This window comes from Vitis riparia, chromosome 18 (assembly GCF_004353265.1).
Source record: "Vitis riparia cultivar Riparia Gloire de Montpellier isolate 1030 chromosome 18, EGFV_Vit.rip_1.0, whole genome shotgun sequence".
Lineage (NCBI taxonomy): Eukaryota > Viridiplantae > Streptophyta > Magnoliopsida > Vitales > Vitaceae > Vitis > Vitis riparia.
In genome coordinates, this window is record NC_048448.1 from 6,813,514 (window position 1) to 6,841,220 (window position 27,707).

The 27,707-nt window shown below is 37.5% G+C and overlaps 5 protein-coding genes across 9 annotated transcripts; 2 read left to right on the forward strand and 3 right to left on the reverse strand.

Annotated features, from left to right (window-relative positions):
* The first annotated feature begins 6 nt into the window (after positions 1 to 6).
* Positions 7 to 3,417, forward strand: LOC117906729 (ergosterol biosynthetic protein 28). The gene is made up of 3 exons (XM_034819896.1): positions 7 to 221; positions 828 to 1,034; positions 3,091 to 3,417. The coding sequence occupies exons 1-3, from the start codon at positions 107 to 109 to the stop codon at positions 3,162 to 3,164; spliced, it is 396 nt and encodes a 131-aa protein (XP_034675787.1). The 5' UTR covers positions 7 to 106; the 3' UTR covers positions 3,165 to 3,417.
* A 1,277-nt stretch (positions 3,418 to 4,694) lies between these two features.
* LOC117905972 (glutamic acid-rich protein-like) lies at positions 4,695 to 6,461 on the reverse strand. Of its 5 annotated transcripts, none has more exons than XM_034818874.1 (3): positions 6,034 to 6,155; positions 5,876 to 5,944; positions 4,695 to 5,624 (listed from the first exon to the last, which is right to left on the reverse strand). In XM_034818874.1, the coding sequence occupies exons 2-3, from the start codon at positions 5,912 to 5,914 to the stop codon at positions 5,151 to 5,153; spliced, it is 513 nt and encodes a 170-aa protein (XP_034674765.1). In that variant the 5' UTR covers positions 5,915 to 5,944; positions 6,034 to 6,155; the 3' UTR covers positions 4,695 to 5,150. The 5 variants fall into 5 exon arrangements, with proteins under 5 accessions (XP_034674765.1, XP_034674764.1, XP_034674767.1 ...); XM_034818873.1 differs by having other exon boundaries at positions 5,876 to 5,954; XM_034818876.1 differs by lacking the exons at positions 5,876 to 5,944; positions 6,034 to 6,155 and adding an exon at positions 6,162 to 6,461.
* Positions 6,462 to 9,794: 3,333 nt separating this feature from the next.
* Positions 9,795 to 11,535, reverse strand: LOC117907431 (EPIDERMAL PATTERNING FACTOR-like protein 2). Its single transcript, XM_034820966.1, has 3 exons — positions 10,511 to 11,535; positions 10,386 to 10,423; positions 9,795 to 10,244 (listed from the first exon to the last, which is right to left on the reverse strand). Exons 1-3 carry the CDS (start codon positions 10,617 to 10,619, stop codon positions 9,990 to 9,992), a joined length of 402 nt encoding a protein of 133 aa, XP_034676857.1. The 5' UTR covers positions 10,620 to 11,535; the 3' UTR covers positions 9,795 to 9,989.
* Positions 11,536 to 11,687: 152 nt separating this feature from the next.
* LOC117907430 (putative lipase ROG1) lies at positions 11,688 to 18,073 on the reverse strand. Its single transcript, XM_034820965.1, has 10 exons — positions 17,653 to 18,073; positions 17,334 to 17,401; positions 16,959 to 17,029; positions 16,518 to 16,787; positions 15,478 to 15,638; positions 15,322 to 15,377; positions 15,041 to 15,093; positions 14,842 to 14,971; positions 12,861 to 12,958; positions 11,688 to 12,545 (listed from the first exon to the last, which is right to left on the reverse strand). Exons 1-10 carry the CDS (start codon positions 17,898 to 17,900, stop codon positions 12,474 to 12,476), a joined length of 1,227 nt encoding a protein of 408 aa, XP_034676856.1. The 5' UTR covers positions 17,901 to 18,073; the 3' UTR covers positions 11,688 to 12,473.
* A 689-nt stretch (positions 18,074 to 18,762) lies between these two features.
* LOC117906927 (endo-1,4-beta-xylanase 1-like) lies at positions 18,763 to 26,931 on the forward strand. Its single transcript, XM_034820209.1, has 9 exons — positions 18,763 to 18,956; positions 19,913 to 21,279; positions 21,384 to 21,443; positions 22,172 to 22,539; positions 22,692 to 22,851; positions 23,085 to 23,437; positions 24,073 to 24,250; positions 24,392 to 24,928; positions 25,568 to 26,931. The coding sequence occupies exons 2-9, from the start codon at positions 21,208 to 21,210 to the stop codon at positions 26,681 to 26,683; spliced, it is 2,844 nt and encodes a 947-aa protein (XP_034676100.1). The 5' UTR covers positions 18,763 to 18,956; positions 19,913 to 21,207; the 3' UTR covers positions 26,684 to 26,931.
* Positions 26,932 to 27,707: the final 776 nt, after the last annotated feature.

The following is a 27,707-nucleotide window of genomic DNA, read 5'->3' on the forward strand; positions in this document are numbered from 1 at the left end:
CACAAAACAAATCGTGGTGATGCAAAAATCCAAAACGACGTAGTTTCGTAGCAGTTGCCTACCTGACCTTACAGACTACACTGAAGGAAGAGGAGGGGAAGGGAAAATGAGGGCGTTGGGATGGTGGTTGATGCTAGTGGGCTCCCTTAGATTGGCCTCCGTTTGGTTCGGTTTCTTCGACATATGGGCTCTTCGACTCGCCGTCTTCTCCAAATCCCCCAGTGAGCTTGCTTACCTTCCCCTCTCCATTAAATTTGTTCATCCATTTTCCCTTTTCTCCATTCAACTATCTCTGATTTTATTCCTTTTCTTTTTCCTTTTTACTCTATTCTTTCCCTATTGTAGATTTGATATCTTATGCAAAATTTTCCAAAACCCCATAAAACATGAAATTAAATAAGAAAAGTTTGAAACCCTTCCTACACAGTAAAACTAAAGTATTATCCACTGATTGACTGAGGAATAATGTAGCTGGCAAGATTCGATCTGGTGTTCTTGTGACACTTGAGAGATGAGGTTTTCAACCCACTACTCAATTGCCAATTAGAAGGATAATATGTATCGGATGATCTATCTCCTTGGCACATTTGTCCTCATCCTAAAATGATGCCAGATGGAACTATAATCCTTCAGGGATATAATATGAAATAGAGTGATCAAAATGAAATAGCCATCAGAAGTAGCGAATTTACTCTTGATAGATGAACCAAAGATCCATGTACCATCTCCTTTAGTGCTAAATCATTTTTCTTCATTTTAGCACTGCAAGCTTAGTTATTGGAATTGGTTCGTTCTCTTAAAGGTTGCCCATTTTAATGATTTTGTAGTGACTGAAGTTCATGGAAGGACATTTGGAGTTTGGACACTTTTGACTTGTACTCTTTGCTTTCTTTGTGCATTTAACCTCGACAACAAGCAACTCTACTTGGCTACCTTTTTATCATTCATCTATGCCCTTTGTCATTTTTTGACGGAATACCTAATATATCAGACAATGGCCATCGCAAATTTGACAACTGTTAGCATTTTTGCAGGTATGTGTGTTTCTCATATAATGTTACATCATTTTCGACCTCATCTTATATTTTCATTCCTTTTGCTTCGACTCATGTGCTTCCTTGATTTGTTGTTTCCTATACTCTGTGAGTGGTGCTAAATGTTGATTTAAACTGGGAATATGATCCGTTTTAAATTTGCAACAGTAAGAATTCATTCAATTATTGATATGTGATTGCATATTGCATAGATCATTTTTTTCCCTTCTGTTTTAAATTTTGCTTCAGTTCACTATATCTATATAGGATGTGTTAGATGTGCCCATTGCTAAGATTTTTATCCAATTGATATACCCAGCAAAGGAAGGACGAACACTAAATTCCTATTTCATAATGAGTAACCTTGGACTCATGTTGGAGATTCTATCTTGCTTAAGACACCTCAATTGGGCCCAAGGATTTGAAAGATAAATTAGATTGTTTATTCGAAACCCATGTCCTAAGATTTGATGCTTAGGTACACACCTGCACCCAAGTCCATGTAACATAGTTTATAAGTGATTATTTCTTCTTTAGACTCCACTTCTACAGCTGCCGTCTTTCATGTTGTTAGAATCTTGTGTTCATTGTGCTGGTTAATACCTCCTAGATTCTAAGGATGGACCAAACAAGATTCTGAAATAGGATGGAAAAATATTTGACCTCCAGCTCATACCTTTATGTTTTCTTGAACTTCAGTGATATTGCAGAAGATCGAGGAAAAAAGCAACCATGGGAAAAATCAATATGTGAATCTGTTTGTTATTTTATCCTCACATGTAAATCTTCATTCTTCTTGTTGGAAGCTCGATCTTACTACATTTTGGTGTATACAGAATATTTCACCTAGAGTTGGTTTCTATCCATACTGCAGCAAGTCATGTTTAAATCTGCTTTTCTTTGTTTAGAAGTTGCTTCCGAAAATTTTTGCCCTTTATTTACACCTAGTTATAAATAGGTCTCTTCATTTTCTTTAACATTTAACTTGGGGTTGAGCTTCCATCAATTCCTAAGTTATTCCAGAATGTTCAAACAGAGGATACCAGGTTCAAACACTGAGTGTTCTCCTGGTCATCATTTTTATCCATCATTTATCATCATCACCATTGTGGCCATTGGCCTAGCGTTACCACTAATTTTTGTTTGTTTTTTTCCCAATTCTATTCTGCCAATCCATTGTGTTCTTTGTTGGTTATGTGCTTTTAGGCCTTCCTTTCTAATTTCGTCAACAACTCTTTTTCACCTTTTTCCTTTTCTTTTCCAATGCTTCATTATCTGTTTAGAACCTCTCACTTCTATTGCAATACTTCTACCAGTGCTTCCAGAGACCTATGCACAAAAGTGGATACCACTCCCTTCCTTTGTTCTTTTTTTATTTTTATTTTTTGCTTTTAATTATTCTCAGTTGGAGATGAAGAAACTGCTTGGTTTTTTCGAAGTTTTACTGAGATGCAAAATAGATTATGCCTTTTTATCACCAGTTTGCGTGGATGTTCATGTAGACTGCAGCAGTCTGTTGTCCCAGTTCTTGTGCATCTATTTCCTTATATACATTGGTAACATAGATCAATCTATTCATGAGCTTTAGTATTGAATATCCATGAACTGTTAGCTTACCTATGAAGCCTGAATCAGTTGCGTCCAGTCAAGTTTTGTTCTTACCAAATCTGCTACATGTTTAAGGTTTCTTGTCCAATATTGTCATAGTTAGAGGCTTAGTTATTATATTATTAAGTAGATGTCAATTCCAGACCTGTATGGTTGGGAAGTAACCTTGCAGTTTCAGTCTTATGAGTGAAGAGACCTTTGCCTTTGCAAGGTTGTGTAGGCTTTCCAGAGGCCAAGACTGATGTAAAATGGCCTTCAAAGATTTGCATGGTTTGAGCTAGGGTAGCTTTGGCTTGACTATGATGCATATCGACTCTAACTATGCTTGAGCTAGGTTCAATAATCTTTAAATCTGATTTTTCATGTGCTTACTTTCTTGTTTAAGTGTGCACATTGAAAATGACTACACTTATCTTTCAAACTATTAAAGCATTTTATTCTTATTCAGGCACCTCAATAGTATGGATGCTGTTGCAATGGAATGCACATCAACGTCAACAGGTCAACCTTAAGCATTCTTGAATATGCTCTACTTTTTCAGCATGCAGAGATTTGCGGGATTTGTTTCTCATTCACATTTTTCCCATTCTGTACATGCCTGAGGGCTATGTTTACATGTGAAACTTGCTAAGAATTTCTGGGTGATCAAGTGCTGACTGTTGGCATCTTTGACTATATATGTCTCTTTTTCTGAACTTTCTCAAGGGACCCTTGTTGTCATTAGAAAATTTGAGAAAAAGGAAATTAAATTTGAAGCTTTTAACATTTTCTTGAATTTTTTAAGAATGCGCTTTCCTTTCCTTCCCTTTACTATTTTTTTTCTTATATTTTTCCATGATATCAAAATATAAGAAAATTATTTTATTTTATTGCTTTTCAAGAACTAAACATGAACTTGATGTTTGTATGAACTTTTATTTTACAGGCTCAATACATGTTGTGTTTTATTATCTTTACCTCTTCGGGTCACTGAAGAAAATTTTCAAAAACAGGATTAAGGCTATATGGATTCTGACTTCCTAGTGATAGCAAATCCCAAGTTTATGATTTAAGTGTAAATAGGAGAAGGCCAGAGTTCCTGAAAACACTGCTCGCAAAACTTGATCCATCTTGCCAACCACAACTATATATTGAATCAACTAGTTCGGGCTTCAGATTGGCAATCGCAGGAACCTTCAATATGCCAACCTGAGGGAGTAACATCCGGTGCTGATCTCAACTCTGATCAATTTTCTGCTGTATGTTACAGCAGTCCTGGAGTGTTCCATTTTCTAACTGAAATAAACAATGGTTCAATGCCTGAAATGTTTCTAACCATATCACCCGTCAACTGTTCATCATAAATTTAGAGCTAGGATCTAATGAAAAATATCTCGATAGCACAAGCTTATAAAAGGGGGTTTGTCTTGACTTTTGCATTATAAAGATGATATTGTGCTGAAAGCCGAGGAGTAATTCATTCTGTCAATTGAAGTTATTCAATTTCATTTACATCCCATTAGTGGTGTCGCAAGGCATTATCTACTTATAAAATTTTGTTTGTGAAATGGTAAATCATTTTGTGTTTCCTCCACGGAGGTTCGATTGTATTCTGCTGGGCTCAAAATTTGACAAAACCTTTAACCCAAGCCTAATATGCCCGCCCCTAGATTGAAGTGTTGAACCAGTCATCATGTCTAGCCGTCAAGCTGATGGATGTTTTTATGCTTCAGGTATCTTCAACTTGAAATCAGGCTTTATGCCATTCCAATAGGTTGGTCCGCCATTTGTCTTTGCAGGAATTGCTTTATACACCAAGTTTCATGTTGATCTATTCCCAAGGGTGGTGCTTCCTGATACAGATGAGGCTTTTATCGAATTTTGCTTTATTGGTCATATAAATCCCCATTTGATTATGTATGTGAGGAAATCTGTTTTGAGTCTGTTTTTCTTCGTGTTCTTTTTTGAAATTTTATAGAATGCAGGCCTAGAGAACTGAGAAGATCCATTCTTATTATTGATGCTCCATTTCTACATCTCCTCATCCTGTTTCGGGCGCTTGTGAATCATCAATGTGGAAAGAGTTTGGAATCTATTACTTCATTAGAACTTCCATTTGAAGTTACATCATGATCTTGAATTGACTACAGCGATTATATGTTTCAATTAAGAAAAAGAAAAAAGAAAAAATAGGGGTTCCTACTTGCATTGATGTTAAATTATTGTTCACTTTTGGTTGTCCACTTCATCTTCTTTGATAAGAGACAGCTTCTGTAATGAAGTAAAATATGAGATATCATCAGAATAGGCCGAGTTGCACAGGATTTCCAGAACCAGAAGCACTGTTTCCAGCTGTTTTCCTTGTGGTTTTGGGCATGAGTTACTGTCATCAAAATTAACTTCTGACCTTTTCTGGTGCCATTACTTTTATTTACCTGCTCCAATTCTTCTTTCCAGCATCTTCAACTCTCAAAATGCTATTCCTTCTTTTGAGTAGTCCCTTCAACCAGTTTGACTGCCTTCAGCATCCTACCTTTCACTCCCATCTTCCGGATCCTTATCTTCTTCTTCATCTACAAAATCCTCTCCTTGCTCAGATTCTTCTTCTTCCAGTCTGTCTTGATCACGCCCATCCATCTCATCATCTCCAGCCCCTCTCGCCTCATCCCCATTCTCTTCGGCTCTGCTTTCCTCTTCCTCGTCTTCTGGGTCTTCTTTTCCCTCTCCATGTCTCTCATTCTCTAAACCTTCCTCTACCAGTTCAGGATGCAGGTCCTTCCTCCCGAGTCTCATGATTTCATGCCCACTCCCTACCTTTTCTGATATCCTTTTGGTGCTCCCCTTGTATGCCATTTTATCGCCGAAGTGCTTGACTTGATAAAGCAACCATATGCAAATGACAAGCAACACACATATCTGAAGAACAGGCTTCAACTTAAAGCCTTTTGACCTCTGATTTCTACTAGGTGACTGCCTCAACATGATGGATTTCCCCAATTCAATCTGTGAAGGAGGATTTGAATTAGAAATTGCAAGAAAATATTCAGAAAACAACAGTAATGAATTCAAAGCAAATATTTATACTTGTTTAGAATTCGACATAATCAGTTCAAGAAATCAATATTCCTGAAAACTCAATATCCTCAATCCAAACCAGTTATTATTCTACATATGCAGACAGATGAGTTGAACGTCCCATCTAAATTGATTACCATCTTTTAGTATTTGGATAGGAACAAATTAAAAGGACGCACAAAAAGGGTAGTCGATTTCACTTTCCAGGAAAATTCCATTCATCAACAGCTCAAAATAGCCCAATTCTCCTATATTGAACTAAGAATAACTCAATATTAGACACGTTAACGAGATAGTAGATTGATCAGTGACAGAAAGGAAATGACAAACAACAAACCTTTCAGTACCAGAACTAAAAACCAATTATCAAACCCTAAACCTCCAGAAAACTCAGGTCGTATTGATCTCATCCACCTGAAAATCCGAGCAACCATCCATCACAGCGAGGAAGTGGAAGAAACGTACCTGAAGGAAAGTGGGTTATAGATCCGTGAAAAGGGAAAAGAACTGAGGGAAGGTTTGATAGCGCGGAATTGGATGTATGGCGTATGCGTGTAGGAATGAAGCAAGTGAAATTGGGAGAGCAGTGGAGCAAACAGAGGCACCGAAAGCGGTAGCCAGAAAAGGTAATGAGAGTGAGTGGGTGGTGGAAGGGTTGTGGATGTTGCGAGTTCCCCCCAAACAACACTCACTCCCAGCAACTCCCACACTCTCAAGCGAGATGAGACAACATGGCGCTTCCCCGCCTGCTAATATTTTATCCATTTGCTGGTTCCTATACAGGGACAGTCTAAACGACGACGTTTTATAACAAAGTGACAAACCTTGTGTCGGCCCTCCTGCTTCCCCCAATGGGAATTGGAATTGCACCGCTCCCATTATTACCTCCATACTAAAATTATAGATAAACAATTATTAAGACAAATATAAAGAAAACATATACATATAGAAAAAAAAATTGTGCTGGACTCCAATACGCCAACTTGCGAACATCACCTCTACTTCGAAGCTCTTGTACTAATAAAAGCATGTACAACCTCCAACGTTTACAAACATAACCACCGACCTTTACTATATGATAGATTAGTAAAAGAGATCCAGCTTGACCATTGACATGTGGCACAGGATTTATTTCAAAATGGGCAAGACAAGATGTAGAATGAGTCAACCCAAAAGCCCATAGAAGTAGACTACGCAAACAGCCTATAGACCTAGAGAATGTGGATTGAGTTGTCGGAAATCACCCAAGTGTTCATCAATCTCAAACTAAGCTCGAACCTCGACTAATAATCAAACACATCGGACAACTTTGAGTGCCCCCTAAAGAGTGGAGTTATGGAGAAACCACTTCTCTTATTCACTGAAAATATAATTGAGGAAATGTCAAATACTAAAAAAGAGCCTCATTATAAAATCACCAGTACCATCTCAATTCAACCCTAAGCAAGGATGATATTAATTGGAGAATCATTTTAAATAGAAGGAAAAGTCATAAAGAAACTTTCCATAATTCCCAATGATATTATTAATAATAGTAAAAAGATAACTCAAGTTCAAAATAATATTAGAAAAGATACTCAAGGAATGCCTAAAATAGTATAGTCTTGCACATTTACTGATAACAACCATTTGATAAGGAGTTGGGAAACATATTGGGATCATGACATGACCTACAACTCCACAGCCCATGCAAGATTTCTGCATTTAGCACCTTGCATTTGACACATGTAAAAGAAAAACTCTATATATATGCCCTCTGTTAATTAAATGAGGACAAGAAGCAGATCAAAGAACTAATTCCTATTAAATGTTTCATCTTTTATTGAAGGATTTTTGCTTCTTTAAAAATAAATTTTGAAATTTTTATATGATTTTAGAATTTAATGACACATGGCATAATATAGTACGTCCAATGACATTTAACGTTGGTGATCAACTCCACATTAGAGATATTGGCGAATCTTGAAGAAAAATACCTTTACATTTGTATGTATGAAGCACCCATGTGTACTGATTAAGATATAGTTGACATAAGATATTAGAGATGGACGTGATATTCCATATTGAATGGCGAAAGAAATTTCAAATATTATATATATATTTATATGATTGAAAATGAATATATTGAAGTCAATCTTCAATATTAATGTAAGAGTTTATTTGGTTTTGTGATATCTATTTATATAACTATAACGTGGATACAACAAAGATATTATAGGGTTTTTAACATTATATATATATATATAAACTTTTATAATTATTCAGAGTACTTTTAAGATCATGATGACTTAATAAATTTAAAGTAAACAATATATCTTCAAAGTGGATAATATTTGAAAGAAGCCATCATAATTGAAACAATATCTTATTATAAATTTTCTTTGGTGCCACCACGCTTTTTAAATCATGCTTGGAATGACATAGATAGTGAGAATGAGGACACAATATTAGTTGCATATCAAACAACCATTTTACTGTGCAATTTATTTCGAAGTCAAAAGAACAATCCGGACATCATCACATTTTCAATAATAAGAGTTGACTAAGGATTCGGAGTTCCACTTAAGAGAACGAACTTTCAAGCCATTTCACGCTAGTGTGTTTGGAAGTAAAAGGTCCACTTGATTTTACAGCCCTTTGAACACGACAACTTACCTTTTTCCTTTATCAATTTTTTATATAGGAAAATAGACATATATTATTACTTTCGACTTTGTCTCTTCATTTTTTTTCTCTTTGGCCAGCAATTGAGAATTATTTATTAATTTTTATGTTTCTACATAATATAAAATAAAACTACCATCATTAATTTTTGAACCTTTTAATTTTTGATAATTGAAGTTCTAAATGACTTTTAACACCCTCCACGCATACCAATAAGCTGTGAAATTACCATTCACTTTCCACTAGCGTCCGCCCAATCTTTTTAATACTTTGAGATATGTCGTCACCCCTTCGTAAAACCAAATCATATAAATTGGAAGGCTGTTATGGAAGCAATAATAATGGTAAAAGAGAATAAGAATATATAAATTTATGTGAAAATTCCTATATTCCACACCAAAGTCTTATCGCCTATCGGCCTGATCCTTTGGCCTACCATAGACTGATAGACTTCCTAAAAAATTTTATAATTTTTCTTCATTATATGTGTCACTTGCAAACTTTTTGGATTAAACCAAATATAATTGAAGTCATCAAAATCTAACAATGGCTTATGATATGATTCAGGAATTCAGAAGAGATTTTTCTTTCTTTCTTTCTGAAGTGCTTGTAGGAAAGAACAGCTATACTACTGCCTTTAAATATATATTATATTAACTGGAAGAGCTTGAAGGGCAGTGGTCACGTCAGACAGCCAAATGGATTTGGGTTTGAGAAAGGAAGTAACCAGGAAAAGAGTTACCATAAAAGATGGCATCATTCTGATTGAAAGAGAGTGAAGAGAAGACAAATGTTGAAATGATGACAATGGATGGTCGGTCCTTCTCCACTTTTATGTATCTGATATTTTCAGTGCCCCATTCATGAGCTCATTTATTGTTGTTTCCTCACCAGTACAAGGTCCAAGGATGCTCCTGAGATTCAAACACCCACAACCATGGCTCAAGGCCTTCGTTGTTTAACCATTAGCCTTTTCCCTTCACGGCTGCTAGTGAACTTAAACATTAACTTTTGACGATGAATTCATGCGTCTACTTATAATAATCGAAAAGAAAATACACTTTTCCGTTAAATTGAGGGGTGAAGATAGTAGCCTTGTTTTGTGTTAAAGCAGAATTAATCCGTGGGGCTTGCTAGATTGAATGGTAAATGTGGAAGATTACAGAAGGAAAAAGTATGATATCATGAGCTACGTAAGGTGTTTTATCCCTTCGAGGAGCTAGGCCATCTGTAGCACAAATCTTGTAAGATACGAAAACAGAACTGTCTGAAATGGTACATCTTTATCTCATTAAAATAAGCATGTCGTCATGTACCTTTCATATTAACCCTACAAAACACATATTCAAACCAAGTAACCAACCCCTGTTGTTTTTTTTTTTTCTGTTGGGTAACCAAAAATTGAAAAACTAGGCAGCAAAATAATCCAGAAGATAATTTGACCGTTCAATGTGATTTACGAAGAGAAGAAATTGAAGAGAGAGAGAGAAAAAAAAAACAACTCTACATATCATTTCTCTGCCATGGAGTAGGAGAGGGAGGGTGTTGAATTGATCATGTCATATACACAGTTCAAAAAAAGTGATTTTTTCTTGTTCTCAAACACGTTGCTTGTTTGTTTTACATCAATCAAGGATTGAAAATGGCGTTGCCGCACTTGCACTTCCATGTCATGGGCTTGTAGTTGGAGATGTAGTCGCCTCTGGAGTATTCAACCGTAGGGGCTGCATAGAAATGACTTGCTCTGTGGCTGTGAAGCTGCGGAACAATAGGCACCTGAACTGCCTCGCAATGTCCACAAGAGCTGCATCTTCTCTGGCATCTTGGTGGCCTTGAGCCTATCTGATTTCTCATCACCACCATCTCCTCCCTCCCCTTATACGTCTACGGAAAGACAATAATAAAAATAAGAAAAATTAGCTGTATAATTAGCATGGAAAAAAGATTTTTTTTTTTGCGCAAACCAAAGCTAATGGGTGAAGGGGATAGAGGAGGTTATTGATATAGAATTACAATCTCTCTCACCTGAGCTACTACCCCAACCAGCTTGGACACTAGTCTACCTGCAACACATAATAGAGGAAGGTGCAGTTGAGAAAAATGTTTCTTAATGAAACTGCATGAATTTTAACTAGCACCCACATACATACCTTCAGCCATGAACCTTTCTTGGGTGAAGTTGGAAGCCAAGAGAATGAGCAGGGAAATGATTAGTTGCCGATTCCTGTGGCAACAAACCCAATTTTGAACGCAGCTCATTTTTGGACAGAGAGAGAGATTCCTCCGAGTGTAGAACCTTGAGTGGAAGGGAGAGAAGTGGGAGCAGGGATAAAGTAAATAGAGGGGGAGAGAGAGAAGAAAACAAAATCTGAAAAGCGTCCAAAAGAGAGGTTCAGTGATTGAATGCCAGCTCCATTACGCGATAAGATAACTCCTTTTTAATCTTCCAATTCTCGATCAGTGATGGAACTTGGAAGGCAAAAAGACTTGTCCAGAGGCTTAAAAGAAAGAAACTAAAGGAAGTCCGAAAAGGGAAGGACCTCAACCTCGTTTGATGGGCCCCCAAAAAACCAAGGTGGCCAGCAGAAAAGGAACTGCAGTAGCAGGAGAAAGGAGGACAGCAGCAATAAGAGTAGGGCTGTGGTATGGTACAAAGGAGATGTGGATGGAAGAAGTGAATAGAAGAAGGAAATGACCAAAAACAACAAAAAAAACAGCAGAAATGCTAGATGATAGATTGTTTCCCAGAAAAAGCAATCGCAAATCACAGGTGGGGGTTGTGGGGCTTCGTTTCCCTTCTTTCCCCGTCATTTCGTTCCTCCCCTTTGCTGTTGGGTTGGGGTTTGGGCACTTGCATCTTTTGTTTTTCCGGTATTGTTTAAATTTCGGAAAGCGAGCATGCATGCAGTTCCATTTCAACACGCCAATCTCTCTACCAAAAGAGCATATTTATTTCCCTAGGAAAGATGTAGACGAGGGTAGGTATCTACAGAGACTATGAGGTTGTTTCATGAACAGTGACATGGAAACTGCACGTGACCAAGAGAGAATGTGGTGGTGGCACTGTGGATGTGGTTTTATCTGCCGACCCACACGCAAACTCTTGTGAAAAGGAAGGCTCTCTCCAAAAATCATCTCCACAGAAAGAGCAGTGAACCCAATTTTTTTTTTTTTTTTTATGTAAATAAATTAATAATCAAGTTAATTATATTAAAGTCCATAAATAAATCAATCATAATGACCACAGATATTTTCAACTATTTACTAAATTATAACTAGAAGCACGAGATGAACAAAATGAGGTGATCTTCTTGAACGCCTGATTATACTAGGCAAGATATATTGTACATTCTTACTGGCCAAAGTTTTAGTACAGTCACAACTTGCAGAAACATAAAATTTATATCCAAAATAGAAACTGAATACTATAAGAATTATTAAACTTGAACAATTTTAAGCATAGCAAATAGAAGAACACCCTCCAATATAAAGTGTTAAGTTCTTTACTGAAGGAATCCTGCTTCAACTTTCTAACAAATGCAAGAATTCAAGTGTCAAACCTACTACCAGCAGTGGCATGCAAGATTTCAGGATTTATTTTTACTTCATAGGATGTTGGCCGAGCCTCTAATAGGTGTTGGGACAATAAATAAGACAATCAACATGAATCTAAATAAAAAGCCAAAAAATAACTGGCACAGTTTCCATCTACTTGAAATGTTATTGATCCTGTGCTCCGGTTAACCTTGATTGATAGACTTCTATATCCTTTCTCGCAACTCTACACCCAAACTGAATATGAAGCTTATATTCATTTGAAGGTATGCACTGCATAAAAATTACATGCAAGCATTTGTAGATGCTTCCATTCAACAAACCCCTTTCCTTGGGGTACCCTTTTCCTGGAAAACCTGCATTCTTCGGGAAGCGCCTATTCTGCCTCTTAGATTCTCATTACACAGGCAAAGTACTTGTTTCAAATAATGCAAGCTTTTCAGTGGATTCTCCACCATAAAAACACTTTCACAGCATCCGAGAGACAGCAAAGAGGTAAGGAGTACATGCATAGCACATGCCAAGCCCCTCTTGGAAATAAAGAATAATTAGGCTCCTTCATAAGAGAAAATTGTCAACCATGTGTAGGATCACATCCTTCCCATCAGAATTGATACAATAGTTTTTAACCTGAACACAGAAAAAGGAAAATGTCGGAAAATGTCACCTATACCAGCATATTTTCTATATTATGTTCAGGCTACCAGCTTAAGATAGTGATTTTTGCAAGCCCTTCTAGTAAATTCAATAAGCATGAATCTAGTAGAAACTATCATGAATGCTTGATTACATGGAAAGGCACAAGAATCGACCTCTAGACTGAAATCAATTTGCATTGTGAAAACAAAGGAGGAAATGAATTTTCTTGTTGGTGGCATCCAACAGGACAAGAAAAGGAATTAGATATATATGTAGTGTATGATTTTGAGAGAAAGCAGAACTTACCTGAATGGTATTGTGTGCCAGAAATCTTTGTGTACTTCCTTTGAAGTTAACATCAATCCGTTCCCAGCTCACTTTCATTAAACCTCTGATCATTTCCTCTGCAATTTTTGTAAACAATGATGAAAACAGTGACAATAGTGTTTGAATAATCAAGTCATTCATTATCTTCACTATTGCTAAGAACACTTGTGCAATCAAGGGCACAGAACTCTTATAAAAGAGTTCTGAGAAATAAGTAACCTACACAGTTCCATTAACTGGCATGAAAGGAAAAATCAGAAGAAAACTTCTCCCAGCATCCAATAAATTGAAAACAGACTTGCAGAGGGTTCTTCAAAATCGAGGAAACTCATGATTTATGGACTCTTTAGAACCCGTTTCTAAAATGCTAAGAATTCATGAATGCATAGTAAAAAAGGTAGATATTTTTCATTTAATACCACATTCAGTGGACAACTAACTCGTAATCAAGGAGAATGAGACATAAAGCAAGGAAAGAAAGCTTAGAAAATCTCACAAATGCTCTCTTAAAGTGTGTATATCTTATTCTGAAGCACATGATGAGCACATCATAATGCTGTCAAGTCGCTATTAAGGTGGATCTCACTGACAAGGTTCTGACAGTGTAATCCTCTTTAATGGCAGGACAAATGGAAAGCTAATGTATATTACACATATGAAGTTCATGAACAACAGTCTAAGCTACTGAAGGGAATCCTCAATTCAAAAATTCATCTAAATTTCTTCACTGTGGGAATTGTATTTTCAGTATAGTCCAAGTATTGAAGAAACACGAAAATTGTGCAAAGGATAGCAATGGTCACAAAGAACACATGAAGAAGCGCGATGCTAACCCAAAAGAGATCACTCTCACATGATGAGAGATCCTTGCTTGACTCTCTTTTAATGACTCCTACCTAAAAGAATTGCAGTTTCAACCCATGCAAAGCCATAACACAAACTTAGTCTGAAAAGTAAATGGTTTCTCAATTCTGATCCTAAACTCAACTTATGCCTTACCTAAGGGCAAAAATTCTATTAAAAGAATGGTTCTGAAAGCATCGTCTGAATCTGGCTCCCTTCCAGACTTCCTTCACAACCTCCAAATCCCATATGCTATATAATAATGCTGTTGTCTAAAGTTTGTAATTTATCAATAACTCATAAAATATTTCTTACCAAAATCCAGCTGCTTAATTAAAGTATTTCAAGGCCCACAAGTAAATTTTCACATCCTATGCCATATAATAATGCTCGTCTAAAGTTTGTAATTTATCAATAACTCATAAAATATTTCTTACCAAAATCCAGTTGCTTAAATTAAAGTATTTCAAAGCTCACAAGTTAATTTTCACATCCTTCAAACAAGAAGTGTTTTTGAGCCCAAATACTACATCCATCAATAATCAACCACTAAAGTTTCCCTTATCAAAATCCTATACTGTTACTAATTTTTATCCAATAATAATGTGCCTATTTGGAAAGAGATAGGAACCATATTGCTCAAAAAATATGAATGTTTCAAATACTTAGTCTTGTTTAGAATCTTCTGGCAATTATCCCTCAATATTCACTCATTTGCATGAATTATTAGGCCAAGAGCCACAGTTGGATCTAACTAGGTTGCACAAGTGCAATTTTTATTTTTATTTTTTATGCATGCTGTGTGATTTAGAGCAACAAGACTAGCTACCGGTTTTTTGGCTCAGCATACACTCCAGAAGCTTTGAGTAGGTATTGCCTGAAGTAGACTTTCATTTTATGCATTATATATGCACCTCTAGCTTTTAAAATCTTCATGATGTAATCTTCTTGTATTCTAGACCAACCTGTTTAAACACTGAAGATTTTACCCTGAGTATTTTTTTATTCCCAAAACAGTACACATGAAACATTAATTTCAACAAGACCTTATGAGCTTGTGATAAAGATAAAAGAATAGCCTGGAACAACTTGTGAAAGAGACAAATAGGTAACAAACCTTCCATGTCAATCGATTTGCATCCATTGCCTTTGACCTTCAAAGGGACTTCTTGTTGAGGACTTGAAATTTTAGTTACCTCCTCATTTACAATATGTGGGTATTTCTCATTTCGCGTAAAATGTTGATGCTGGAAAAGAAAACACGGTGAGATGAACTCAACATGTAATTCAGCACTTTTATAAGGTTTAAGAATTACCTTTGGGAGCTCATTTCGATGCCGTATTGATGATGTACTCCATCCCACAATGTCTATAAAAGGTGTAAAGGTCTCCCAATTAGCAAGTGGGTATGTAACAAGAAAATTAGTTCAGTACACCTAAATGATTAAGCAGTCTCCCTGACTCAAGTTTTCATTCTTGCAGTATTATCTAGGCATGTCAAGATCAGGTCTAGAAGTTGAGATATCCAGTATTTTCTATTAAACAAATAGACATCAACATTGAACCGTATAACAGATAAATCAGTGTAACAGGATACGGTCAAAACGAGCATTTGCATATGCAACACGGCGCCTGAAGGATTGCAAAGCAGACCTGCAGAAATAAGATGAGATGTGATGCCACGTTTAACCATTTGCTGTCACAGGATGCACTCATATGTTGTTATAGTTAGTTTATGATTATGAGGGCTTACATAAATTTAAGATCCTCACAATCACCAGCCATCTGAAGAAGAAGAGGAGGTTTTCCATTATCACAGTCGGTTAAAAACAGATGTTTCCCACTTCTACCAAAAAGCCCTGATGTATGAGATGCTGCTTTTTCCAGGGTGTAAAAGCCACAGAAAATTGGGACCTGAAAAAATAAACTGGTTAAAAATACATGAACCACATGAAGATGAGCTATAGTCGTAATTTAAAAAGCATATCAGCAGTTGGACATGAGTATGTTCTTTATTTTCATGTTGCTCAACTGGCACTGTTAAAGATAACTATCTCCGTAAAGGAGAAAACATTCCCTATACTGTTGTGTTTTCAGAAGTACTATAATAAACAGAAAAAAAAAGAAGAAAAAAAAACTTAGTTGCAATTGAAGAAACAACTACAAGTAGAGAAAAAACTGATTATAAGCCAAACATTTGATGTAGGGAACCGCATGGTCAGGATGTGGAGTTGAAAGTCTTTCACCACCAAAGAGATCTTGACCTTCCTGAATCTTTCTCATGAGCCCTTTCCAAATCTTTAACGACTGAAGCAGAGTAATTGCAGATGTATTTTTTTTTATGGTATAGATACTATCCCTCATTGATATCAATCAGAAAAACTTCAAAAACACAAGGAAAATTAATTGATGTCTCACAAGGAAACTAGCAGAAGTTCACTTTTGACTGATTATTATGAAATTCAGAGAAAAGAAGTTGACAAACAAGTTATTTCCAGTTAATTCATCAAAATTAAATCATTTACTTAGTTTTGCCATAAGAGTCTCCTAGGAAAGTCCATGAACAAGTTAATCAATGAAGCATAACAAGATAGAATAGTGAATCCTAAAAAGGTTTCTTGACAGAGAAGCCATACCTCACATAAGGACAAATTTCAAAATTTCTACACACAAATTTCCACAGATCGATCACAGATAACATCAATAAGGAAAACTCTTGAGTGAATAATATCTCAAAGGAACTTCACATTAGAAAATAAAAGTGGAAGAGCATGCAGAGGATAAATGAATCACCTGTTTATGTCCCCTTGAACCAAGGTGTGGCGTTGCAGAGGTAATAAAATTCATGGGTTCCAATCCAGCAATTTTGCCCTTTAATTTCTCTTGGAGATATGAATCACCAGATCTATCATTTTTTTTATCTCCATTTTCTTGAGAAAGTTCTCCTGTGGCATCTCTTTCATAAAGCCTAGCTATAGCATATCTTGCTATCAGCCCACCTAATGAATGGCCTATAAATGAAATCTTCTGAACATCTGGGTATCGTTTTATGACCAATAGTACCTGAAAGAAATAGTACTTTGTCATTTCTTCCCTGATGGAAGCTTCACATTGCCAATTTTAGCTTGCAAGAACGGAAACCATATATAAGACCAATATTTACTCCTGATAAGAGAAATTTTATAGACACTTATCAGACGAAGGGAAAGTTGTTTAATGATGTGATTGACACACCTCTTCTGCTAATCGATTGCCCATTACATCAACACCATCAAATGTCGACATTAAATAATTAGATTTGCTGCCTGCATATTTCACAGTAATCAAATGCAACCCAGAGTTAGACAGAAGCCCGTGATGTAGTAAATATCAAAGTTCAGTCCAGGAATTCCCTGTACGATTAAAATATCACAAACCAGCAACATTTTATCTGAGGTCCTGGAAATAAATTATCCACTATCTAAAAGAAAATTTGTATTGATTGAAAAGATTTAAATATCCAATGCTAAAAAATATGATCCCTCCAGTGAACAATCCAAAAAATTGCAGTTTAAATCTCAAATTACAACTGATACTGAAAAAACAAGGTTCCAGGGTAACAAAACTCACAGTGAACAATAACATCTTTGGGATACTTCTTCAACAATTGCTTAGCCGCAAACTTCCAATTTTGAGCACTGCACTATGTAAAAACAAAAGAAATTTACAAATACAAGTACACACAGGGAATTGGAGTCTACTGCAATTCAAAATATAACCTATAAGATCACTTTAACAAGGAGGAAAATTTTCAACCAGCAACATATAAACCCTGTAACTTCAGACATAAGCATTTATTGAGCCACATTAGAATAATTCCTAAAGCTAATTAATCAGTCTGTTAATCTTAGATTACTGCAGAAATCAGAGCATGGACAAGTGAACTAACCTTCCTATGAGACCGTTAACCGTAATAACAAGGTGAGTTGGATTGGAAGGCTCTCCAGTACAATCGGCCTCCATTTCCAGACCTTCATCGTGTTCTGATCTGAAACATCCAAATTTTGGCACATACTTTGCCCTTCTCTTCCTAATCTTCCTACTCTCCTTGATTTCATCTTTACCGTTGCTGGATCTTCTTCCATGTCCTGCTTCTTCCGCAGTTTCGGAACTCGTCTGCAACTCCAAAGACGCCATGAATTTCTGGAGAGAGAGAAAGCGTGTGTGCGCGTAATATATAGGTGATTGTGGTGTGTTGATAAAAGCCCGTACGATGGCAGTGCTGCTGCTTCTGGAAGGACCTGTGATTGCTGCCGTGGACCTCTTCTTCCCGTCTCCCGTTTCCGTTCCAAAAACAGGCAGCGACACGCAATGCTTTGCCTTCTTTATTCTTTATTGGGACGCCTTTCCGCTTTTTTTTTTTTTTTCTTTTTTTTTTCTCTTGATTTTCTCATTATTCAGTTTTGGCGGTTGATTTTAAAACAAAATATTGATTAAATGAGCCTTCTGCGTGTTGGATTTCAAAATTTAGTCGATTCATATTTATATTATTTATAGGCTTTTAGGTGGTTCAATAATGAAGGTCAAGATGTTGACCTTTCGATCTTCTAGAAATCATATTTGGAAAAAATTATTGAGTCAAAACGGATGTTCGCCCAACTTGACAAACTAGAAATTGCATCGATCTATAATCGGTGATAATTGTCGGTAATTTAGGTGGCCTGAATTTCGTCTGAAAAAAGCTTGCAAATTAATAACAATTATGTACATGTACAGGTAGGTCTTTTAACCAATTAAAAACATTGCTTGAAATGACTTGGTTCTTCTTTGTTACGGGGAAAACCGGTGGAGAAAAGACTCTTCCGAGGCCCATTTAATAGTCAGGAGTTGGGGACAACAGGTGTGACAGTGGGCTTGTTTCTCCCAGGCCCAATTGCACTTTAATAGTTGGGCCTCCATAATCCAGGTCAGGGAGGAGAGGATTTTCCATTTGTCCATTTTGCCTGTCGGCTTTTATGTATGAGAGACACAAAAAGTTCATTAACACGACGCCGTTTCTCTTATCCTCCTCCAAAAGGGCTACTAGCCCTGTTGCTTGTTGCCGTGGAGATGGGGCTTTTTTTGGATTCTAAAAGGACGAAAACTGTTTCACTTAATCACTTGCTTCAAGAACGCTGCCAAGCTTATGATCGGGAAAGGCGTCGTCTGATGATAATGTCTTTGTAAATGTTGTATCCCAAGTTCGGATTTAAGGTATCACTCTTTTAAAAGGGAAAAATCAAATTGGGGTCATTTGTGTTATAGAATATTCACGCGCCGACGGTTCATGGAGACATCTCCAAGTCCTTACAGTTTGTTACAGCATTAATTTATTTCCCGGTTATTGTTGGGTACAGTCTAGATCCATCGATTATGCACATTGGATTCATGATGATTCTATTTAGCTTCTGCTGTTGGAATGTTTGTTCAAATGTGCATCTATTGATTTCCGTGTTCTTGGTCCGCTGGTATGATGTGTTCATGATCCCAAGTTAAAGTATTTTCGGATGATTTACATCAGACTTTCTGAGGAGGGCATGAGGAGAAAGTTCTAGATTGGGATTGGAATATAATCCTTTAATTGAAACCTGGCTTTATACGTTATAGTATTGGTGCAGGTTTCTACCGGCAAGCTAATGATTTCTTCTTCACTCATTCAGGTGTTTGCTTTAGATATTCTTGGGGTGGTATGGTGGGTTGTTGGAAAAGGAAAGAAACTAGGTTGGATTAGGCACCAAACGATGATGCTGTGTAGAATTTGAATGGAGGGGTTCATGATTCTTAAGCTCAAATCCACTGTTTTGAATCCTTTGTTGTTGTAGGGGAAAGGTGCCGATGAATTGAGTGTATACGAGTCTATTATATATGGATTGTGGGCGTCTTTGGAGCGTGATATTTCCCTTTTACGATAGGGTTGAACAACTTTTAACAAAATTGTGATGCTTCCCCAAAAATTAAATCCTCGTGCACTTGGCGAATTTACCCGGATACTGTTTGGATAGCTTTTTGAGACATGGTTCTTGCTTTGTATGAGCAAAATTTTAATCAAATGATGCATTTAAGTTTCAGTGCCGGTTTGGACGGTTTGGCATTTTGTCTCTATGCAAGTATTTTTATGTTTTGCCTCGACATTGCAAAACCGAAATATGATGTGAGAATTGTTACTTCAGATTCCTGGACGTTACAAACTCCCACATTGCTGCACTCTCTCGTCTTTTCGCACCTGCCTGAATGGAAAAGCCGCAAGTGTGGAGCATCTCAGTCGAAACAACACACTTTTCAGGCACATTATCTTGCATCCTTAACTAACTCTTTCCCAATTTTGGACGGATATGAGACTAGATTAGTTTCAACTGAATTCAACTTTTCAGGGCCTTGCCGGAGGGCTTATTCTTACTCGTAGATCCTTTACCTTTTCAACATGTTTTCAGCAACTTTTCATGAGCTGATCTTGGAGTGTTTATTTCACTTTCATAGTCACCTTATGATTATAATCAGGACTGTTCTTTTGACTATACACAGTATTGTTCATTGTTTTCAATGGGCCCAAATGTAGCAGTGAAGAATTTGGATAAACTACATCTGAAATTAATTTTTTTGCATAAAATACAATCAGTAGCCGTCATATCGCCAACCAATTAAGGTTGGCGAAATGTTACTTCAGATGCTCCTGCCATCCGTGTGATTAGACTCGAAATAAAAATGATCTTTTGTAGTGCATCAGGGATGACAAGGTGGGATGGTAGATCTAAATAGCAGAGAATGTTGGCACAGCTACAAATGAATCAATTGGATTCATTGGGAATTGGGATGAACCCAAATATTGGTGGTAGAACAAGTTTGTTCTCTTAGTTTATGTGCATTCCCTGTTGTTGAGGTCAGGATTGGATTGTTCTATAACATGGAAAGTTCCTTGCGAATGGATTGAGAGCCATGGAACGTTCTCCCCATGGGTCATAAAATCCAGGATATCATGGCATCAGCTGAAAGCTCATTTTCACCTAACCAATGAATTTGCAGGGATCCAAGGACATTTGCCTTGTAATCAAAGACTTAAATAGAAAATTATCAAGAGGTAGTAAACTAAGGAAAACAGCGCACCACGATCTTTAACCTTCCATTTCAATTCAAGCTTGCAGAGGGCAAGTGGGCGACAATGGTTGCCCCAACCTGCAAGACAAAGTAAAGTAATAAACAAAAGCAAAGGAAGAGAAGGCCTAGAGCTTTATCCATACAGAGACCTAGAAGGAAAAAACAAATAAACGTTTTTCTTGGTATTATGAGAAGAGTGGATATGTGCTAAAAGAAAATATTGATCGCAGTTTGGACTCTGGATTACCCAGAAAAAATAAAACCCAAAGGACTGAAAAGCTAACGGCTTTGTCGGGAGACCTTTGATTGGTTGGTTGGATGGTCCCGCGCTTTCCGTAGACTTCACTTGAAAACTTCAATACGGTCGTATATAATGAGGAGGATCTGGCCCTGCTGCTTCACAAGACGAGTCTCTAACACCCATCAGAAAGCAGAAGATATTCAGGTACTCTTTTGCTCTGTTCTGCATATAAAAGCACTGTTTGTGTTGATACCCATCTCAGAATTTCTCTAATTGGAGCTGTTTTGCTTGATCTTGTTTTGTGCTAGAGGTCCATCGGGACTATGGAGAACCCAAAAGAGGGTAATGCCGACCATGGTGTCTCAGAGGTATGGGTCTATTCATTTGTTCATCCTTGTAAAAGATTATTCTCTTTTGCAGTTCTATTTCTTATTTACATTTTTTTGGATTACTGGGTATTGCGTGCATCGTTCTGTTCGGGTACCTTACTTCTGTGCTCAGCAGAATAAACCACTTTCAAAGGTCATTTGATTAAAATAGCTCTAGTTAAGGCAATGGACTGCCTGTGGGTTTGGCATTTGTATGTTTTAATCCCCAAATTTGCAACATACAAATCCTATAAGAAGTGGTTTGATTTGTTTAAGTGTTGGAAATAATGCTAGTGGTGGAGTTTGTGGATTCATATTTTGTATTAAGAATTAGAAGAAAAATGGAAATTACATAACATAGAGGCATGAAAACAATTGATGGAGTTAAATGGCTGAGTGTTCAGCAGTAAAGTTTTTGAACCCTAATAAGAATTTTGTGACTCTTTAGCACCTTTGACTTTGAATTTATTTGGTATTCCATAATTTTGTTCTTATTTTTTTGTAAAAATATATTATGTGCATGTACATTGCTATTACATACCCAGCCAACAAGACCATAAGCAGATTTGCATATGGAAATCTGTATAATTTAGTACACAAGGAGTTCTACCTCTCAGAGCTGAGAATTTGAGATAATTCAATTTGGTGTTTCATTGAATCATTGAAGTAGCTTGATGGTTATATCATTCCCAACTAAGGTTTATGGACTTTTGGTTTTTTCCTGACAGAAACAAAATGAAAGCACAATCAAATCAAGGGACAGTTTGTCTTCTAATATCATACTGAACCATGATTTCTCTAGAGGTCTGCATTCATGGAACCTCAATTGCTGCAATGGTTCTGTAGTTTCAGCTGAGTCTGGCTTTTTGGAAGGAATATCAGTAAAATCTGGAGGAAATTATGCTGTAATTACAAATCGCAAGGAATGCTGGCAGGGTTTGGAACAAGATATTACAAGCAGAGTTTCCCTGGGTTCTACTTATTCTGTTTCCGCTTGTGTTGGAGTATCGGGCTCTCTTCAGGGATCTGCCGTAGTCCAGGCCACATTGAAGCTAGAATACCAAGGTTCAGCAACTAGTTATTTATTCATTGGAAGGTGATGAATTCTCTTTCTCCTATGGTTTCCCACCAAAAAGCTAAAAATAAAAAAATTAAAACATTATAAAAAGAACCACAAGAGAAAAAAAAACCCAGAAAAGGGAATGGAGAAAATTTGTTTTAACAGCAGTTACAACCTACCACTTGCAGAACCTCTGTATCAAGAGAGCAGTGGAAGAAATTGGAAGGGACATTCTCGTTGTCAACTATGCCTGACCGAGTTGTATTTTACTTGGAAGGCCCTTCTCCTGGACTGGACCTTCTCATAGAATCAGTTGTTATCTTCTGTTCTAGTCCCACTGAGGAGGAGGTGAGTATTTCCTGTAACCCTGTTTCCAATTTAATATACTAAAAACCACTTCTATATCAAATTTGCAAATTTGTCTGATTTGTTGGTAATATGGGATGGTAGAAAGAGTTCCATAAGAGTAGTGATCAAGTGTTAAAGAAAAGGTTAAGAAGTTTATTTGGTTTGTTCAATCTAGTCTGACTAGCTTGTTACTGATTCATTTCTGATACATGTCTTCCTATCTATTTTGGAAGAGTTCAAGTACAAGATGTGCTGCAGCAGGAGATGAAAACATCATACTAAACCCCATATTTGAGGATGGTGTTAACAATTGGTCTGGAAGGGGCTGCAAGATTCTATTACATGACTCTATGGGAGGTGGAAAAATTGTTCCACAGTCTGGAAAGTTCTTTGCATCTGCAACTGAACGCACACAGAGCTGGAACGGAATTCAGCAGGAGATCACTGGAAGAGTGCAGAGAAAACTCGCTTACGAGGTTGCTGCTGTGGTTCGGATATTTGGTAACAATGTCACTAGTGCTGATGTACGGGTTACTTTATGGGTCCAAACACCAAATCTCCGTGAACAGTATATAGGTGTTGCCAAGTTAGTTTCTTTTTCCCTTTCTGCTTTTCAAATTTTTAATTTAGTGTATGGATTTGAATGTTGTATGGAGTAATGGGTCAGAATGGGTTTACACTATGCAGAGAACGGTTCTAGTTTGTTTTCATCATTCATTTGTCAAATTTATAACACATACACAAATTAACATCCACCTTATATTTAGAATCCATGACATCCTATAGAAACTTCTAGCTAGCAACTGTGAGACCTTTTTTGTGGCCCTATGTACAGGTAAATGAAATGATTAAAATATTCATATAATTTTCCAATTGTATAGCCCAGTTCCATAATTAATAATGTCCAGAAGGCAAGGATTCCTACTTGCAAGACCTAATTATATTGTTTTCTGCAGTTCTTGGCATAATGGGAAAACTAAATCTAGGCATTCAATGTTTTAGGTTTTGCTCAATCTACTACTCACTTCCTTGTCAGCTTCTTACACTCATGCCCCATATATCAATGCAGCACTATATATGCATATGGACTTAGTTCCGGTCTTTACATTTTTTTTCCCTTGATTCAGCACGTAATGCATTTGTTGTTTTAATCATGCTTGCACCATAACAGTTCCTCCATGTTTCTTTAAATTGCTGAAAGGAATTTGGTTTGTTCTGAAGTTCGCAGGCAACAGACAAGGATTGGATACAGTTGCAGGGAAAGTTCCTTCTCAATGCCTCCCCATCAAGAGTAGTCATTTATTTGGAAGGTCCACCTCCAGGCACTGACATACTTGTCAATAGTTTAGTAGTAAAACATGCAGAAAAAATCCCTCCTTCACCACCACCAGTTATCGAGGTTGGTTGAATAAATGATTTGGATTTAGAAATGTTTTCAATGTGTTTCTCTCAATACCTTTGCCCTAGATATTTGATAGGTGCATTCTTGGACTCAAATTCTGAGTGTCTTAAGGATTCAAAGTTGGTTCTTATTTTGTAGGATCCAGCTTTTGGAATTAATACAATCCAGAACAGCAATCTCAATGATGGCTCCAATGGGTGGTTTCCCCTTGGTAGTTGCACTTTAAGTGTTGCAACAGGTTCACCACGTATACTTCCTCCAATGGCAAGAGATTCCCTTGGAGCTCATAATCCTCTAAGTGGTCGCTACATCCTTGTAACCAATCGCACACAGACTTGGATGGGTCCTGCTCAGATGATCACTGATAGAGTGAAACTCTATTTGACATACCAAGTGTCTGCTTGGGTTCGAATTGGTCCAGGAGCAACTGCTCCTCAGAATGTGAATGTTGCACTCGGTGTGGATAGTCAGTGGGTAAATGGAGGTCAGGCTAACGTTAGCGATGACAGATGGTATGAAATTGGTGGATCCTTCAGAATTGAGAAGCAACCATTGAAGGTTATGGTTTATGTACAAGGTCCTGCTTCGGGTGTTGACTTAATGGTTGCTGGACTTCAAATTTTCCCTGTTGATCGACATGCAAGGTTTAGACATTTAAAGAAGGAGACTGATAAGGTAATTGGTAGACATGATTTTTGGAGATGATTAATTATACCATAGTAGGACTTCAGAATGGGAAAAGATGGAACATTACTGCCTTAACTATTTACTTAAGTGGATAGGGGATATTAGACACTGTTTACCTCAAAATTCAAATCAGTAACATTTGAAATATAGCTTTCTGTCATTAGGAAGTTTCTTGCTCTGGGTCATGATATGTTCCAAAAAGATCGAGTATAGCACCACTGGGCCTGTATGAGAAATCTCCCTCCTCAACAGCTTAGGCTGCAATTCATGCTGGTAAAATTAGATAATGGAAATGAATTTAGAAACTCCCTCCTATTGCCATGCCCCAGATGACAAGATACTTGATATTTGTCAAATAAATATTTCTAAACTGAAATAAAATGACTTCCCTTTTTTCTTGGGAAGTTTTAAGGACACATTTTTTAGGTACTATGCACTATTTCCAATATTTGTAGCATCCCACACGCCCCACTCCCCAGTAATTATTGGTAGTCCTAGCCTAGGTATTTTATATTGGTGAAATTTACTTCATTTTCCTTCTAAACAAACAGGTTAACCGGTTCTTTTCCATCTTTAAATTTCTTAATTCCAATTGATTTGAACATTTTTCATTTTGCTTCCATGCAGATACGTAAGCGTGATGTCATCCTAAAATTCTCAGGTTCAGGAACAGGAACTTCTATAGGCACATTTGTTAAAGTCAGACAAACACAGAACAGTTTCGGGTTTGGTTCCTGTGTCAGCCGAACAAACATAGACAATGAAGATTTTGTTGATTTCTTTGTAAAAAATTTCAACTGGGCTGTGTTTGGAAATGAGTTGAAGTGGTATTGGACAGAGTCACAACAAGGAAACTTCAACTACAGAGATGCTGATGAGCTCTTGGACTTGTGCAAGGGCCACAACATGGAAACGCGAGGTCATTGTATCTTCTGGGAGGTGGAGGGCACAGTCCAGCCATGGGTCAAATCACTAAACAAAAATGACTTGATGACAGCTGTTCAGAACCGTCTGACAGGCCTTCTCACCCGCTACAAGGGGAAGTTCAGGCATTATGATGTGAACAACGAGATGCTGCATGGATCATTCTATCAAGATCGATTGGGTAAAGACATTCGAGCAAACATGTTCAAGACTGCAAATCAACTAGATTCATCTGCCACCCTGTTTGTGAATGATTATCATGTTGAGGATGGATGCGACACCAGATCATCTCCAGAGAAGTACATTGAACAGGTTACTGACCTGCAAAAGCAAGGTGCACCTGTGGGAGGAATTGGAATCCAGGGACATATAGATAGTCCAGTTGGGCCAATTGTTTGTTCTGCTCTAGATAAATTGGGTGTTCTTGGCCTTCCAATCTGGTTCACAGAGCTTGATGTGTCTTCCATTAATGAATGTATCAGAGCAGATGATTTGGAAGTCATGCTTCGGGAAGCTTTTGCCCATCCTGCAGTAGATGGTATTATGCTCTGGGGCTTCTGGGAGTTGTTTATGAGCCGAAACAATGCACATTTAGTGAATGCAGAGGGCGAAATCAATGAAACTGGTTGGAGGTACCTCGCTCTTAGAAAAGAGTGGCTGTCCCATGCTCATGGGCACATCGACGAGCAGGGAGAATTCATGTTTAGGGGCTTCCATGGATCATATGTCGTGGAAATCGGTACTGGCTCAAAGAAAATTTCCAAGACATTTGTCGTTGACAATGGTGAGTCACCTCTGGTGGTTTCCATTGGCTTATAGACACCAAGTAACGACTGCTACTTGACAATAAATAGAGAACTCTTCACGGGTTCCATATCATTAAAGACGTTCAGCAATAAAAAGTGATGTGTCGGTTGGCTTCATATGTACCCCCTTGAGTTGTGTGTGCACACAAACTTCGTTGTAACAGCGAGGCAAATAATAAAAGAGATGGTCTTGTTGGTTGTGATACTTTGTGGTTTCAACTTGTTTTGCTTGACATCAAATATGAATGATAATGTTGGACACCCTTATCCTCCCTTGCATTCTTCTCTAAAGTCTCAAGATGCAGGGTGGGTGGCAGGTCACGGACTCATGGCAAATGCATATATGGAACCAGATTGGATCTTTCAGCAGTTCAACTCATTAGTCATTGGTCATGAGGGCCACGCCAAGTCCAAACCACTACTTTTGTATTTCGATCAAGATGGGGCAGGCCCATCTGGTAAAAGTCCGTGTAAGACCCAACTTCACTTTAATGATTGGGTCCATTAGACCCGGACCAGGGTCGTCAAGTTCCAACATTTACCTTGTTGAAATAGACGAACGTATGCTCATGGGCTTTACCAAATTAGCCCAAACCAATATGGAAAAGGCAAAGTCTAGCTTACGCTTGGTCCCTAATAGAGTAGCTTAGACAGGCCCTACTCCATAACAACCGACAGCAAATTACGGGCGGCCTACTTGATAAAAATTAAAAAGTGAAGCTCAACGCCCAACTACTTGCACAAAATGGCTGAGACATCGAGTTGCGCTCCTTGGCTCAGGCTGTCTTTTATGTCCTTTAACCTTTTTAAAATAATTTAGGGTTTATATTATCAGTATCATCCCCACCTACTAGGGTTCAGAAGGCTTTAGAGGATAGCAGTTTCACTCTTCTTTTCCCCTTTCGAACAGCCCCATTACAGGCATGGATGTTTCTGCATGGAAAAGATGTCACGAAGCCCAAAATAACTATCCCCAGCCAAGCCCATCCCAGCCCATTCCAGCCCAGCCCATTAAGGGAGATAGCGAAAGATAACAA

Bases quoted from the DNA above. Each gene is read 5' to 3' on its own strand.
- LOC117906729 (XM_034819896.1), top strand. From the start codon at position 107: ATGAGGGCGTTGGGATGGTGGTTGATGCTAGTGGGCTCCCTTAGATTG. The intron at 222-827 runs GTGAGCTTGCTT...ATGATTTTGTAG, and splicing joins CGTCTTCTCCAAATCCCCCA to TGACTGAAGTTCATGGAAGG. The intron at 1,035-3,090 runs GTATGTGTGTTT...ATTCTTATTCAG, and splicing joins AACTGTTAGCATTTTTGCAG to GCACCTCAATAGTATGGATG.
- LOC117905972 (XM_034818874.1), bottom strand. From the start codon at position 5,914: ATGGAATTTTCCTGGAAAGTGAAATCGACTACCCTTTTT. The intron at 5,625-5,875 runs GTGCGTCCTTTT...CCTCCTTCACAG, and splicing joins TGAAATCGACTACCCTTTTT to ATTGAATTGGGGAAATCCAT.
- LOC117907431 (XM_034820966.1), bottom strand. From the start codon at position 10,619: ATGAGCTGCGTTCAAAATTGGGTTTGTTGCCACAGGAATCGGCAACTA. The intron at 10,424-10,510 runs GTATGTATGTGG...TATGTGTTGCAG, and splicing joins AGAAAGGTTCATGGCTGAAG to GTAGACTAGTGTCCAAGCTG. The intron at 10,245-10,385 runs GTGAGAGAGATT...GTCTTTCCGTAG, and splicing joins TGGTTGGGGTAGTAGCTCAG to ACGTATAAGGGGAGGGAGGA.
- LOC117907430 (XM_034820965.1), bottom strand. From the start codon at position 17,900: ATGGCGTCTTTGGAGTTGCAGACGAGTTCCGAAACTGCGGAAGAAGCA. The intron at 12,959-14,841 runs GTTTGTTACCTA...CAAAAATTGCAG, and splicing joins CAAATCGATTGACATGGAAG to AGGAAATGATCAGAGGTTTA. The intron at 12,546-12,860 runs GTAAGTTCTGCT...TTCTGTGTTCAG, and splicing joins TGGCACACAATACCATTCAG to GTTAAAAACTATTGTATCAA.
- LOC117906927 (XM_034820209.1), top strand. From the start codon at position 21,208: ATGAGGAGGATCTGGCCCTGCTGCTTCACAAGACGAGTCTCTAACACC. The intron at 22,540-22,691 runs GTGATGAATTCT...TACCACTTGCAG, and splicing joins AGTTATTTATTCATTGGAAG to AACCTCTGTATCAAGAGAGC. The intron at 22,852-23,084 runs GTGAGTATTTCC...CTATTTTGGAAG, and splicing joins CTAGTCCCACTGAGGAGGAG to AGTTCAAGTACAAGATGTGC.